A 13,252-nucleotide genomic window follows, 5' to 3' on the forward strand; every position below is an offset into this window, starting at 1 on the left:
ACGTATATTCATTTGTGTTGCCATATAATAATTAAAGTATTAAAAGCAGTTTAAAAAAATACTTACACATTTCTACATAATCCAACATTCGCAAGTAGCTTTCACCAGAACCCGAAAGGCGACGGTTTTTTTTTTCTTAAAAATTATATTATAAATTTATAATATGTTCTCAACTATGTAGTACAGACAGCATCAAACGTAGCCGATGAATCAACGCACCGCACCAAAAGAATCTGACCACCTGATTCTTTCCTAAATAAAGATAATTAAATAATTTGAATGAGAATGCAAGCTTTGCAAACTAAGGCTAGGTATTACCATTCCCACATTCCATTTGTGATAGCACTCGTAAATCGACCTATGGCTCATTTCTCAAAACTGAAAGTTACAAGCGGAAGTCTCTTTCCAACTTGTCATATTATAGACATTGACAACCACTTGTAAATTGTAACTTGTAGCTTCGAGAAATGGGCCCCTGGAGATTTTAATTGTAGACAGGTACACGATAATAAAATAAAACAAATGTTCCAAAATTAAATAACTTCTTTTATTTTCAGAGTCAAATTTGTTTCCTACATAAACGTGTTAGAATGACAGGCGCAGTAACATTAATTGACCATTACACTAATGGTACCGCCGCGCGGAACTTGGTGCGAGAATGGAGGGCGGCGCCGCGCGCGACACGTCATGTGGCACCACCTTTACACATCTCCGAAAAACCAATGCAACTTGACTTTTAACTTCGTAACAACTCATCATCGGAAGTCAATGTTTAAATTGGAAATAACAACACAGCAGCGACTATTTCATTATTTATCTCGTACTTACATAATAAAAAAGCAAAATAATTTAAAGATTAGAAACATCGCCAGTTGCTCATCTTAAAGGTGGTTACACACGTGACAGGTCGCGACGCGGCGCGACTACACAGTTAAATACTACCGGTTTTATTACAGAATTTTCATAATACTATAATAATGTAGATTTTATTATATTAACTATGCAATAATGATCACAAATACCCATGAACCGAACGCGATCTTTCTGCAACCTTTTAACAATAACTACACTCCGCTAATGGCTTAGGGACCGGGCGAGGCTTTAGCGACTATAACGAAACTTTTAACCTCGTTTCGTGAAAGATTTTTACAAAAACGAAGTTAGCAAAGTGTTTACAATAAGTCTCCGTCTAAATTCCAAGTTCATCCTTCATGAAACGAGGTTCAAACAGTTTCTATTGCTCGCTCGTTCGTAGGTGAGCTGAGTTCTCCGTCGAACCACTTCATGCAATTTCAGAGTACGGTATTCGTGTAATCACTAATCAGAGAGTGTAAATTCTGGTCGACCTGAGCCTTCAACTCGCCGTCTTTCGCTGAGCGCCCTCGCTTCCCTATTTATGTAGATGTCAGCCGCGCCAGCACTACGATCCCAAGAACATCTAATTTAATCAATAATCAACAATTATCGCCCAACTCTAACACTACACGCTTTACCATTATACAATCAAGTGGAAAAATAATTTTTGATCCTCCGTCGTCGAAACCAACGCGATCCATGCTCGTCTCGTACTCACATGGCAAAACAAAATTATACAAGGCGACGCGAGCGGCGGCGGGGACCGGACCTAAATCCTTCATACACAATGCCAAATGGACAGATATATACTATTGGTGACTACACTCTGGCAAAACATTTTTATCAGTATAAAAAAGCGCCCAATTTGAAAAATGTACGCACAAAAGATCATTCTTCCCATACAAATTTCTATTTTTCGCTCTACGGCCCTGTTTTGCCGGAGTATGTGTACCCAGAGGCCTGGGACCGCGCTGCCGCTCGCAGTAGTCATTGGAAAGACATTAACTACTCTCCGTATGCTTATAAGAACACTTCATAAAACAGCTTTCTTTATATTATACTACACAATTTACACATTATTCGTAGGTTTACATTTTTACACAGCGATAATAATTGTTTTGTAGTCTTCATTATATATTCTATTTACTCCCGATCGCTAAATATTGTCGCATATTAAGCATTTTTTTTACATTTTTATGTCGACACCGCATGGTCATTGGTGTCCGAATACTTTATTCCACAAAATACTCTCGGCGCCGCGCCCGCCGTGGCCGCGAGAGGTTCTACGCACTTTTGAACACCATATTAGACGCTATTTATCCCAAATCGTTAAGTAACCGAGTACACAACTAAGAGCTAACTTTCAAAACTAAACTACCGAATTTCAATAACCGTTTTCGAGGAAACGATGAGACGCATCGAGTACACGGGAAGAATCGGAACTCGATTCGCGAGCTCGAACGTAAACTATAAATGCTGACGACGTCGTCTTTCGTCTGGAATGAGACTAAGGAAACGATCTACACCGAGATTAGAAACATTACTCCTAAAGTATATAAATATGTTAGAATTTCGACGACCGACCGCGAACGATCGGTTTCCACAAAAATCGACTCGCGTTAGTAAAAAATATATTAATTTAGAAAATTATGGCAAAATATTGGCGAAGTGTGTCAAATTGGCCCCCCGCGAATACCTACAGGTCACAGGGCCGACGCCAAACGGACCCGCGCACCCGGCGGCCGCCCGCGCAAGTCATACCGACCCCCGCACAGACGACCCGCGACCGAAACTAACACGTGCGCCCCGCCGTCGACGACCAACAGAGAAAACGGGGACGAGACAATATGAACGGGGAACAGCCGCACTAGGAATCGAAACGGAAACCGAAAGTCGACCTCGAGCGCGGCAGCCCCGGACCGACCGCACTCGACCTGCCGAACATAAACGGAGGGACACGAAGGGAGGCTCCGCTCGCTAGCTAGCCACATATAACGCACGCCACACAGTATCCGGGCCGGGGCGGCATCTCTTGCGGCTGAGGTGAGGCCACGTGCCGGTGAGGTGGAAGACGAGCGCGCAGTGCACGTGCACACCCGCGCCGGCGGCCGCCACGCCGCGCACGCCTGCTCCGCGGCACGACGCGGCTCCGGCCCCGGCGGTGTATTATAGATCCCTGGAACGATAACACCCGGTCATTCAAACGTTATCAGAACTAGAAAAAATTACCGAGGGCGATGATTCGCTTCAGATGAAAAGCCGAGATAAGCTAAGTGAATCTGCCCCCAGCGAGTTTTGGCTTGTATTTTTTTATTGATTTGTCTTTGTATTCGTATCGAGTATGCCAAATTTCAGCTCCCAAAAATTTGAACTTTCTTCGATATTTTTTTTGTGAGCAGCCGATTTTGACGTGCGTCACGTCTATTGTGCATGTAGTAAGGGCAATTATATGATATTAATTTTGTGATATATTGCCATACAAACACTTAAAAAAAAGTACTATCAAGCAAGTGACACTTCCAAATTGTTCACCAAAGTAAGCCTCTTTAATAAGCTACTAAATAAATATAAATACTTAATTTTATCTGTGGTAGAACAAGGTGTTTTTTTTATTGAATACATCACAATACATTTACTCCCATACACGCTCGTTAAAACGAATCTCTGACAAACTCTAGAGAAACGTGCACGTTCGTCATAAACACTGGCCACTAATAAAAAAAAACTTAATTAGTCATTATCATTACCAAAATAGCAAGGGAAAGCAGTAGTTACCTTACCTACCTCATCCACTGCTGCGTGTTGTGGTGCGACGGCGCGGGCGCATGCGACTGCGTGGCCACCCTCTGCACCACCTGTAAACGTCACAAAATATACATTACATAATTTTTCCCCAAAAAAATTTTGAAAATTTAATAAATATGAACCTTTAATTACACTTGACGCTAGAACAAAAGACATCAACGAACTTCTTTTTGAGTAAAAAGAAACTCGTTGAAATCTTTCGTTTAATATATATCATCTGGCGGTGTCCTGGCGGGCAAGCACGGTAGCGTGATATAAGCTATAGTTTTCTCACTTCCTGTAACTAAGAGAGAAACGGACCGACGCGATAGACCATATCACACGACCTTTCCAGCCTGATGTGTTACATCACACACTTGGTGAAATTTATTATAGCAAACTAAAGCGTTAAGTAAAGAAGTTATTAATTAGTGAGAATCAGGATGAACAATTCTAATTTAGTTTAAATGTAATATTTACCTGCTGCACGAAAGCGCGCGTGAGATGCGGCGCACTGCGCTCGGCCTGCTCGAAGGCTCGGCGCAGCTCCTCAATAGCCGCTACACTGCCGGCACCATGCTTTCGCGATAACTGCAAACATACAACATTCTATTAGACAGCCGATCCACTCTTCACTAATCCTTACAGGAGCGATAACCAGCGGCCATAGTGGATTTAGGATCGCTGTCTTTCTCCGATTAATGACCGATATTAGATGTCAAAGGCATCGACTGACGCACACGGCTAGGCCAATAACTTACTTCGTACGTTTCGAAATCATGATGAAATGCTGCGTGCCATAGGAGTGGCATTCAAAGGTGAAATTTTAGGAACAATTCACGACTTTACCAACGTTTTACTGTTTAACACTATCATAAAAATCATAAAATATCAATGCGCAAATAACTTACCTCGTTTAGTAGCGGATAAATAAGCTGGTGCAAATATGCCTGATGTTTTTTGACTTTTTCTTCGCTATTCGCTCCTCTGTGGTCCAAAACCTGCAAAGGAAATTAAATAATTAACTTAATAAATACATATACTTACTGCTATAGATTTTTTAGCGCAATTTTACATATTTAGGTAATAAATACTCCGTTCAGCTACGAAGACCAGGGACAGTCAAGAATAGCACTTGAGCTATTTTTAAAGAGGTATTTCAGATTTGACCGTCATACGGCAAATACAAACGGATGCGAGACTTGGACACTGACCCTTAAAGAAGAAAACAAGTTACTGTTGGCAGAAAGGAAAGTGCTAAGAAAGATCTTGGGTCCTGTGAGAGGAGAGCGGATGGTAGTTTTAGGCTTCTCAAAAATGCCGAAATTGAAGACCTTGTGGCTGCACCTAACATCATCGGCGAGTCTAAAGCCCATCGTTTCCGTTGGCTCGGCCACGTTTTAAGAATGGAGGATGATCGTGGCGCGAAAAGGGCATACCTAGGTCTCTCAGTAGGACGGAGGCCAAGTGGACGACCTAGATATCATTGGGGTGATGCCGTTGTAGCGGATCTGCACGATCTCCAAGCATACAACTGGAGGGACGTCGCTAAGGATCGGGATGATTGGCGTACACTCGTGTCGGAGGACAAGACTCATTTTGGGTTTGGTTTATTTCAGATTTGGCTGGGAGAACTGGATGCCGATGGAGCCCATTAATATAAATCGGGTTCATGTTGGCACTATCAATTATAATTATACAATTGGTCCTTTTGGTGCCAAGTTGTAAGGCCGAAAGTCCACTGTCATATGTTTATCATAGAAATAAGATCATAGGTCATGCCTCCCTTTTTCTCCAACGTGAAGAAAAAGGATGGCATGTTGGCTATGATCATATTTCTATGATAAACGTATGATAGTAGACTATCGGCCTAAGTAAGTCAATCAGCCTTTTATGCAATCAAGGAACACTTACAGCTTTGTTGTAGGCTAGATGGTCGCGCTGCGCGGGCTCCAGGTCCGTGCGCTCGGGGCGGTCTCGATCGCGGTCCCGGTCGTTGCGGTCTCGCTCGTTGCGGTCTCGCTCGTTGCGGTCTCGCTCGTTGCGGTCTCGCTCGTTGCGGTCTCCGCGGTCGCGGTCTCGCTCGTTGCGGTCTCGCTCCTTGGCCGCGCGCGGCTCCGTCACGGCCACGGCTACTGGAGACTGTCGAGGCTGGAAAGTATAAGAGAACATCATCATCCTCCTTGCGTTATTCACATACAGATTATGAGTCTGGGGTCCGCTGTGAGAACTAATACCACTTGTACTATTACTTGTACTTGTACTTGTACCACTTGTACTTGTACTATTATTTATATTCTGTGCTAATACCAAGATTTGGCGTAGGCACTAGTTATACGAAAGCGACTGCCATCTGACCTTCCAACCCAAACCCACTAGACCCAGCAGGCTTAGACAAGCAAAATAGTGACATACTGTGGTAGCACCGAAGACCAGATCATAGAGCACATCATTCAGGGGTGCCCACTTCGCGCATACTCGGGTAGTCCGGAGGATCCACTGGACCTATGATTAAATAAATAATAAATAGAATGTAATTGGTACTGACTGGCTGCTTATCAGTGGAGTTGTTGTTGATGGGCTTGACATCCTCATCGCGCGCGGGCGACGCGCCATTCTGTTTGGGCGCTGCCACCACCGTTGGCGACGGAATCGCTGGAAACAAATATAAGCCGTGAGTTCTCTCTTTTTCCTTTTTTTTTTGCTATGCAAGAGATAGGTGGTCATATAACCTTGTGACTAGAAAAAGGCGCGGATTTTTTTTTCTATTTAATGATAAATATTTGCGCCTACATTATAAGTGTCCGCAATAGCTTGACAGACTTTAGGTTATTATTAATTTTCTGATGGGACCTTTTACCGGAATTCTTTTGTATAGCCTTCACTCTCGATCTTTCGATTTTTTTGTCCAGTTATACGTTCAGGTCATAGCGTCATTTAAAAGTGGATCAACGGTGATCCACGCCCTATTCCGTCGCCTCCCTAATTCACGACGACGCGCAGACTTGTCAATAACATCACTCGTATTATTAGGCTCGCCGAAGCAGGTGCCTTTCTGAACGAAACTATAGACGGATATCAGCGTTAAAATGGCGTACAGTAAACGGCCACAAAGAATGCACATCGGTTTTTCGTCTTCGTAGAGCGTCGTCTCTTTCTCGGTCACGTGACGTTAATCATTGCTTTGCAAAGAATGATGGCCGTTTAGTGTAGTGTATGAGACGATGCGTATACGTACGGTTCTCCCGGGTGTCGAGGGCGGCGAGGCGGCGCTTGTTGTCGGTGTCGGGGTGCTGGTGCTGGTGCTGCAGGGGCAGGGGCAGGCCGCGCGCCGCCGCGCCGCCGCGCACCGTCATGATCCACGGCTCGTCCGCCTCGCCCGACCCCGCGCGGCTCTCCTCTCTGCGACACATAGGAACATTTATTAACTATACACAGACTTAATAACGTTCAGTATTCGAAAAGCTCTTCTAAATTCAATCCACGCACGGTGGGCCTGAATAACCCGAAAGATTTTAACCGTGCATTTTTGTAGTAACCTGTCTTATCTATCTATGTCTAGCTTGTATTTTATTGTGCCATAAAACCCCAATAGTGCTATATGTGCAGTAGCGAACTGCACGTCGGGCGAACACAGTTTTGACAGTCTAAGCATGCCTCGAATCCAAAACCTCGATCCGACGAACTCATCGGAAATTTGCACATATTTGATGAGAGCGAATTTGTATAGTACTTATCGAGTGGGTAGGTAAATAAAAAACCTAGGCAATAAAACACAGAAATAGTCAACTCTTTATGCGGATACATAGATGTATCAGTTTGATACGGTAAAGGTTTTATGATCGAACAATTCCAAACAAACAAACGGATTACATACGTACGACCTCACACAGCATTAGAAACTTTGATACACTAAAGGTTTTATAATAAAACAGTCAACAAACAGATGGAATATATGCGTATGACCTTCATACGACTCATTTAATAAAAATGCTATCTTGCGTTATGCAAATTAATCGTATCTTCAACACTTATCGCGAAGATAGAGTCAATAGGTAAATACCGCTTTCAAGGATTAATATGAATCGTATTTAAAAAAAAAAACAATGTTTGTATACAAACTACAGTTGGAATTCTATTGCAATTCCACGTCCTGTCTTGATGACAATTCTTTGTAAACGCTACATTAATATACATTATTATTGATAAAGAAATTGTAAATCCACTATTAATGAGTTAATAATACCAATTACAGTTATATTTTAACCGGAAGATCAGCGCTGGAAGTCGACAGCAATATGCTGAGGTTAAACCATTTCGTGGCACCTTCTCGTTTTTATGTGTTCCTATTTGTAATATTTTTCTCTTTTGTGTGTTTACGAATAAAATTTATTTCTATTCTATTCTATTTTTAAACACTATTATGCCCCTATGCGGGTGATGCTTTATATTTCCTCCACCAACAAGAATCTACTCTGTAGTTGCGAACTACGGATTGTAAGATTCTATATTTTTCTTATTTATTTATACACCGAACGAACTAAAAAGTAGCCATCAACAATCATTCCATATATCTGTTCTATAGCATGCAATTGATGCATTATTTTACTCACTAGTTACTAGCAAATCTAGTAATACAAATACCTACAAGCAATTAAAAAAAGTCGAGAATGTAACTTACGAATCTGAATTTTCCGATTCGGTCTCGCTCTCTTCGCTCCGCTGCGCTTTCCACTTCTTATACCTATCTATAAGGTCCATTAGATACGAGTTCTTCTTCGCCTTTCTGATGAACTGGAACTTTAATAACTCTTTTGCCGTCGGCCTCTGTAAAGAGAAACACGTATTTGTAAATGCATGTATGTCCCAATAAAACAAATATGCACGACTATCGGGAATCGGGAGTGATAGATCATCGAAATTATTCATACCCAAATTATAGCTACCCCGAAGAAGAACATAAATAAAACATCACTACCTAATTTAGCAAGGATAAATAACGACTAGTTCAAATTAGGCCTAATCTTTCAATTCATTTTCCTCATAGCAACTCGTGTACGAGCGATTAACCACCAGTCTACCACAGAACAATGCACTTACATTTTCCGGGTCCAAATTGGGGCACGCTTCGACGAGCTCCTTAAACGACTTGGAGTAGCTACCGGTAAGCTGCAGCGGGTTGTTTTTGGGTATCATGAACAGCTCCCTTATGGGACGGAGCTCGGAGTTTGTTGGCCCTTTGCCACGGCTAGTCGCCGGCGATGCCGAGACACTTTACAAGCGGCTATCCAAGACAAAACAATACACTCACTTTTTCTGGGCACGCTTCGACGAACTCCTTAAACGACTTGGAGTAGCTCCCGGTCAGCTGCGGCGGATTGTTTTTGGGTATGAGGAAAAGCACCCTCATTGGGTGGAGTTCGGAGTTGGGAGGTTCGCCATTGGCAAGCTCTAAAGCGAGCGGTGATGCCAGGCCAAGAGATCAGCTCTGTATTAACCGACTAACAAACTCAGGACAATAAACTTACATTTTCCGGGTCCTTATTGAGGCACGCTTCGACGAACTCCTTAAACGACTTGGAGTAGCTCCCGGTCAGCTGCGGCGGATTGTTTTTGGGTATGAGGAAGAGTACCCTCATGGGGTGAAGCTCGGAATTGGGCGGTTCGCCTTTAGCTAGCTCTATAGCGGTGATGCCGAGAGACCAAATGTCAGCCTTGCTGTCGTAGCAGGATTGCTTGATGACCTCGGGCGCCATCCAGAAGGGCGTGCCCACGAATGTGTTCCGCTTGCTGGTTGTGTTGGTTAATTGGCCAGCGACACCTGGAATGTCAAAATATTACATAAGCATTTGAAAGGATATAATGTCTGGTACAAGGGTTTGGTTTTTCACAATAGAAAACTTCTCTGCTTTGCCTAAAGGTTGACTGATAGTAAATGCCTCATGGTTAGCCTATTGTACCTCTACATTGTGTTTCTTTGTTCAATAAAGATTAAATAAATAAATAGATTGATATTTTTTTCAATAATTCATAAAATCGTAGATCTCATATCCAAAAATTGAAAGGGTCAACTTGTTGCATGTATGTAAGTCTAAAACATAAAGCGGTTATTGCTAAGTGGAAGGTGTTCGTGACTGTGCAAGGAGAATCACAATCACAGTCATCAGTAAAAAGAAACAACAAAAGAAATTTACTACTTTAAATTACTTTTTCACAGCTACCCTCTGCTTATGACCTATATGCAAGCATACAGTTTCGCATACGGCAGGTCATAAATTTGTTAATTTTTACCGAACCAGCGGGTACGAAACATCACACGGCAGTTCAAACATTGCGCGCTGGCTCTGGGCCAACCGGCGCCTAACGTATAGCTTCACTTAACATGTAGATGGTATGGACGACATGGTAATATGTGCGGACTCAAATTTACGGCTCTTTAATATAACATGTCTATAAAACGAACAAGGGCCGCTTGGAAAAATCGAGAGCATAAAAATATACGAGGCTAAAGCTGGTCATTGATGCAAATATTTCAGGCAATGTATATGTATAAAAGCGGCGTTAACAACCTAAAAATGGTAACTAGCCTTCGTTCATTAACTTGTGTGTTAATTACTAAAGCTAGATCCCAGTTTTAGTACGGAGTATGTACAAAATAAAATAAAAAAGAAATAAAATACAAAATAACACACACTCAGCCCTTCGATTGGATATTTAAGGTACCTATAATCATGTAATTAAACGTATAAACCCAGTCAACATTATTAATGCATAATAATGATATGACAATTACGGTTATAAAGAGTTTTAAGTACTAATTTACCTTTCCAGTCGCTTAAGAATCGCCGCTTTTTATTTCATGTTTAATGAACAAGAGCATTTAAATATACAGAACGGAAAATGTGTATTTTTTTTATTTAATCATAATAATATGTAAACTCTACAATAAAACCATAATGGAAATAGGTAAGTACCTATATGAGACAGACAAAGAAATTAAAATATTCATGTACGATAAAAATACGTATGTATTCATCGTGTAACCCGTTGGGGCGGTAAATCGCGGAGCCATTTATGAGGCTATTAGGTAAAACGTCACATCATAACATAATTCAAAGTAGCGCGCCTGCGGCGTAACAAAGGAGGCGACCTACAAACCGTGTTGCTTACCAACAAATATTTGATTGTACTAATTCTGGAGCGGCGCCCTTACACATAAAACACTTAGTAGACTCGTTACAATCATTACGTGTAATTGAATAAATTACATCGAATTTTGCCGCCTGTCTGAGCTACAATACCCAATTATCAATTAGGCTCGTCCGCACAGATCCACGCTTCTGTTTTATATCATCCACACAAAAAGGAACATATTCCAAACTGATTATGCATTTAATTAAATTGTTTCAATATTTGCGCGTGGAATCAGGAACTCAGACAGCTTAATTAAAAATTAGGCACCGATCCAGAATAATTGATGTTATATTTTAATCCTGTTGGCTCATATGGTTAATTCTAACGGAAAAAATACGGTAGTTAGGTACCATTTGAGGTTACCTACATCCGGCATACTTACTAATATTGTTGGAAGCTGACGATAAGAATACCGCTTATTTTTCCCGCTCAACTGTCAGTAATATAAATTTATTAGAACAAAAACCGGCCAAGTGCGAGTTGTACTCGCGTTGCAAGGGTTCCGTACACTACAAGAAGGGCTTAAGCGCCTCCTTTTTAGTAGGAACTTGAGTCATTTTTGCGAATAATCGATATTTTGAACAAAACGAAACAGAAATGAGTTTATATGTAATATTCAAACGCGCTCATACAATTTCAAGAGATTTGGTAACTCCTTGCAGCGGCAGTGAGTGAAATTCGTAATTTGTTTTTTTTTTCTTTTAAGTCCGACTTACGCTTTACTGTAGATTTCTAATAGGTTTTCCTGTAATCTATAGATTGAAAACTATCTCGTGTATTTTTTTGAAAATTTTACGCTTAGTAGTTTCGGAGAGGGAATGGTCATTTTTTGCCTATTTTCTTAAATTACTTTACTAAAAATTATTAAAAAAATATATTTGAAATACTTATAAAAAGCTCTTTCATTTGATATGTAACACAATATAGTTCTAGAAACTTTGATTTTTCATTTTCACTTTTACCCCCAAAAGTGGCCCCTATAATTGAATTTTCTTAATTTAAATTACATGTCCGTCTTTGGGTCACAGGTTTACATATGTGTGCCAAATTTCAAGTTAATCGGTTCGGTAGTTTCGGAGAAAATTGGCTGTGACGACGGACAGACAGACACACGAGTGATCCTATAAGGGTTCCGTTTTTCCTTTTTGAGGTACGGAACCCTAAAAAAGTACAAAAAAAAACATTTAAGTCGTCAGCTTTAATGACTAGGTATACTTTTCTTACTACAAAGAAATAAATAATACTTACTCTTCCTGACAAAATACTAAACCCCAGTCCAGCTCTATGACATCATAATTTCTCTCATCATAATTCATCATAATTTTTTTCATCTTAATTTAATTGCTGAAAAAGATTTGTTTGAGATTTGTAGAAAAAGTATTGTATGCAACGGTGTTTAACTGAGTCAAAAAATACTCGTGGCGTCTCAATAACAATTTTCGGCTTCGCCTCAAATTGTTACTCACGCCACTCGTCTTTTTTGACCTCCTTTAAACGCCTGTTGCATACAATACTTTTTCTACGACCATGCACTAAGGGCCGGTTGCACCAAACCGTCTGTCTCCGTTAAAGCGTTCGTTAAATTTTATTGTATGGGAAGTTCCATAGACGTCTGTTGCGTGACGATGATGTGTCTGTCAAATGTGGTTGATGCAACTGGCCCTTAGTTTTTAATAGTTTTCTTGAATAAATTTCGTGAAATTCACACTGTTTCCTGTATTTTGACTCAAAGGTTTGTACTGTCAGCTCGGCTGCGAAAAGCCTTTCCGCGCACGCCCGCAGTGTCGTTATAAGGCGTTGCCATGGTTACAGAGCCAAACAATGCGTTTTCAGTTTTTTCGATACTGCGCGCATGCGCGGAAAGCCGGCGGACGCTGGCTTTGGGGAATAGACCTTTATGTAGGGTTTTAAAGATCTGTGCACGACCCTGTAAATGACGAATAACAGTTCGGGAGTAGAAAAAATAATTTTATTGATGAACGTGTAATATTTATAATATTATTAATAAAATGTCTATGTCTGTCTATGTCTAACATTACAGGGTCATCTGATTTAAGTACATAAACTTTCATATCAATCAAATGGAAATTCCTAAATCTTACCCAAAAACACATCTAGTAAAATAAAGCGCGTAAACATCAAATTTTGTGAAAGCGATTATTAAATATTATTGTCCAACTACAATTTAAAAGCCAATAATAGAACAATTCTTTCTAGCAGAGACCAGGATATTTATTTTGTTTTTGATCACTTTGCATGTAGTCCCGAACGAGCCGACAAAGCATTTTCATATCGGAATGACGAGCATTTTCCACACAGCGAACGATCAAATTAAGCCGAAACTACACCGCCTATTGTGTTTGACGGCCGTCTGTTATTTCAGTTTGCATTGTGTTTGATTTGTACGAATTAGTAACGT

General features: G+C 40.9%; 2 protein-coding genes across 7 annotated transcripts in view; one reads left to right on the forward strand and one right to left on the reverse strand.

The window, feature by feature from the left end:
- The window catches only part of LOC125227304 (integrin beta-3-like), a 77,471-nt gene that overhangs the window by 61,737 nt on the left and 2,482 nt on the right, over positions 1-13,252 (forward strand). The window lies entirely within an intron of this gene.
- The window catches only part of LOC125227302 (serine/threonine-protein kinase 26), a 162,402-nt gene continuing 149,675 nt past the window's right edge, over positions 526-13,252 (reverse strand). For 2 of the 5 annotated variants that reach the window (XM_048131584.1, XM_048131580.1), the window contains exons 4-12: positions 9,168-9,460; positions 8,321-8,466; positions 6,878-7,041; positions 6,188-6,294; positions 5,554-5,790; positions 4,551-4,640; positions 4,120-4,230; positions 3,640-3,710; positions 526-3,031 (exon numbers count right to left, since the gene is read on the reverse strand). In XM_048131584.1, coding sequence (XP_047987541.1) covers positions 3,022-3,031; positions 3,640-3,710; positions 4,120-4,230; positions 4,551-4,640; positions 5,554-5,790; positions 6,188-6,294; positions 6,878-7,041; positions 8,321-8,466; positions 9,168-9,460 — 1,229 coding nt within the window. In that variant the 3' untranslated portion in view covers positions 526-3,021. Of the gene's footprint in view, positions 3,032-3,630; positions 3,711-4,119; positions 4,231-4,550; positions 4,641-5,553; positions 5,791-6,187; positions 6,295-6,877; positions 7,042-8,320; positions 8,467-9,167; positions 9,461-13,252 lie in introns of all 5 variants that reach the window. The other 3 variants (XM_048131583.1, XM_048131582.1, XM_048131581.1) reach the window with 3 other exon arrangements.

Source organism: Leguminivora glycinivorella, chromosome 6, assembly GCF_023078275.1.
Source record: "Leguminivora glycinivorella isolate SPB_JAAS2020 chromosome 6, LegGlyc_1.1, whole genome shotgun sequence".
In the NCBI taxonomy this organism is placed as follows: Eukaryota; Metazoa; Arthropoda; class Insecta; order Lepidoptera; family Tortricidae; genus Leguminivora; species Leguminivora glycinivorella.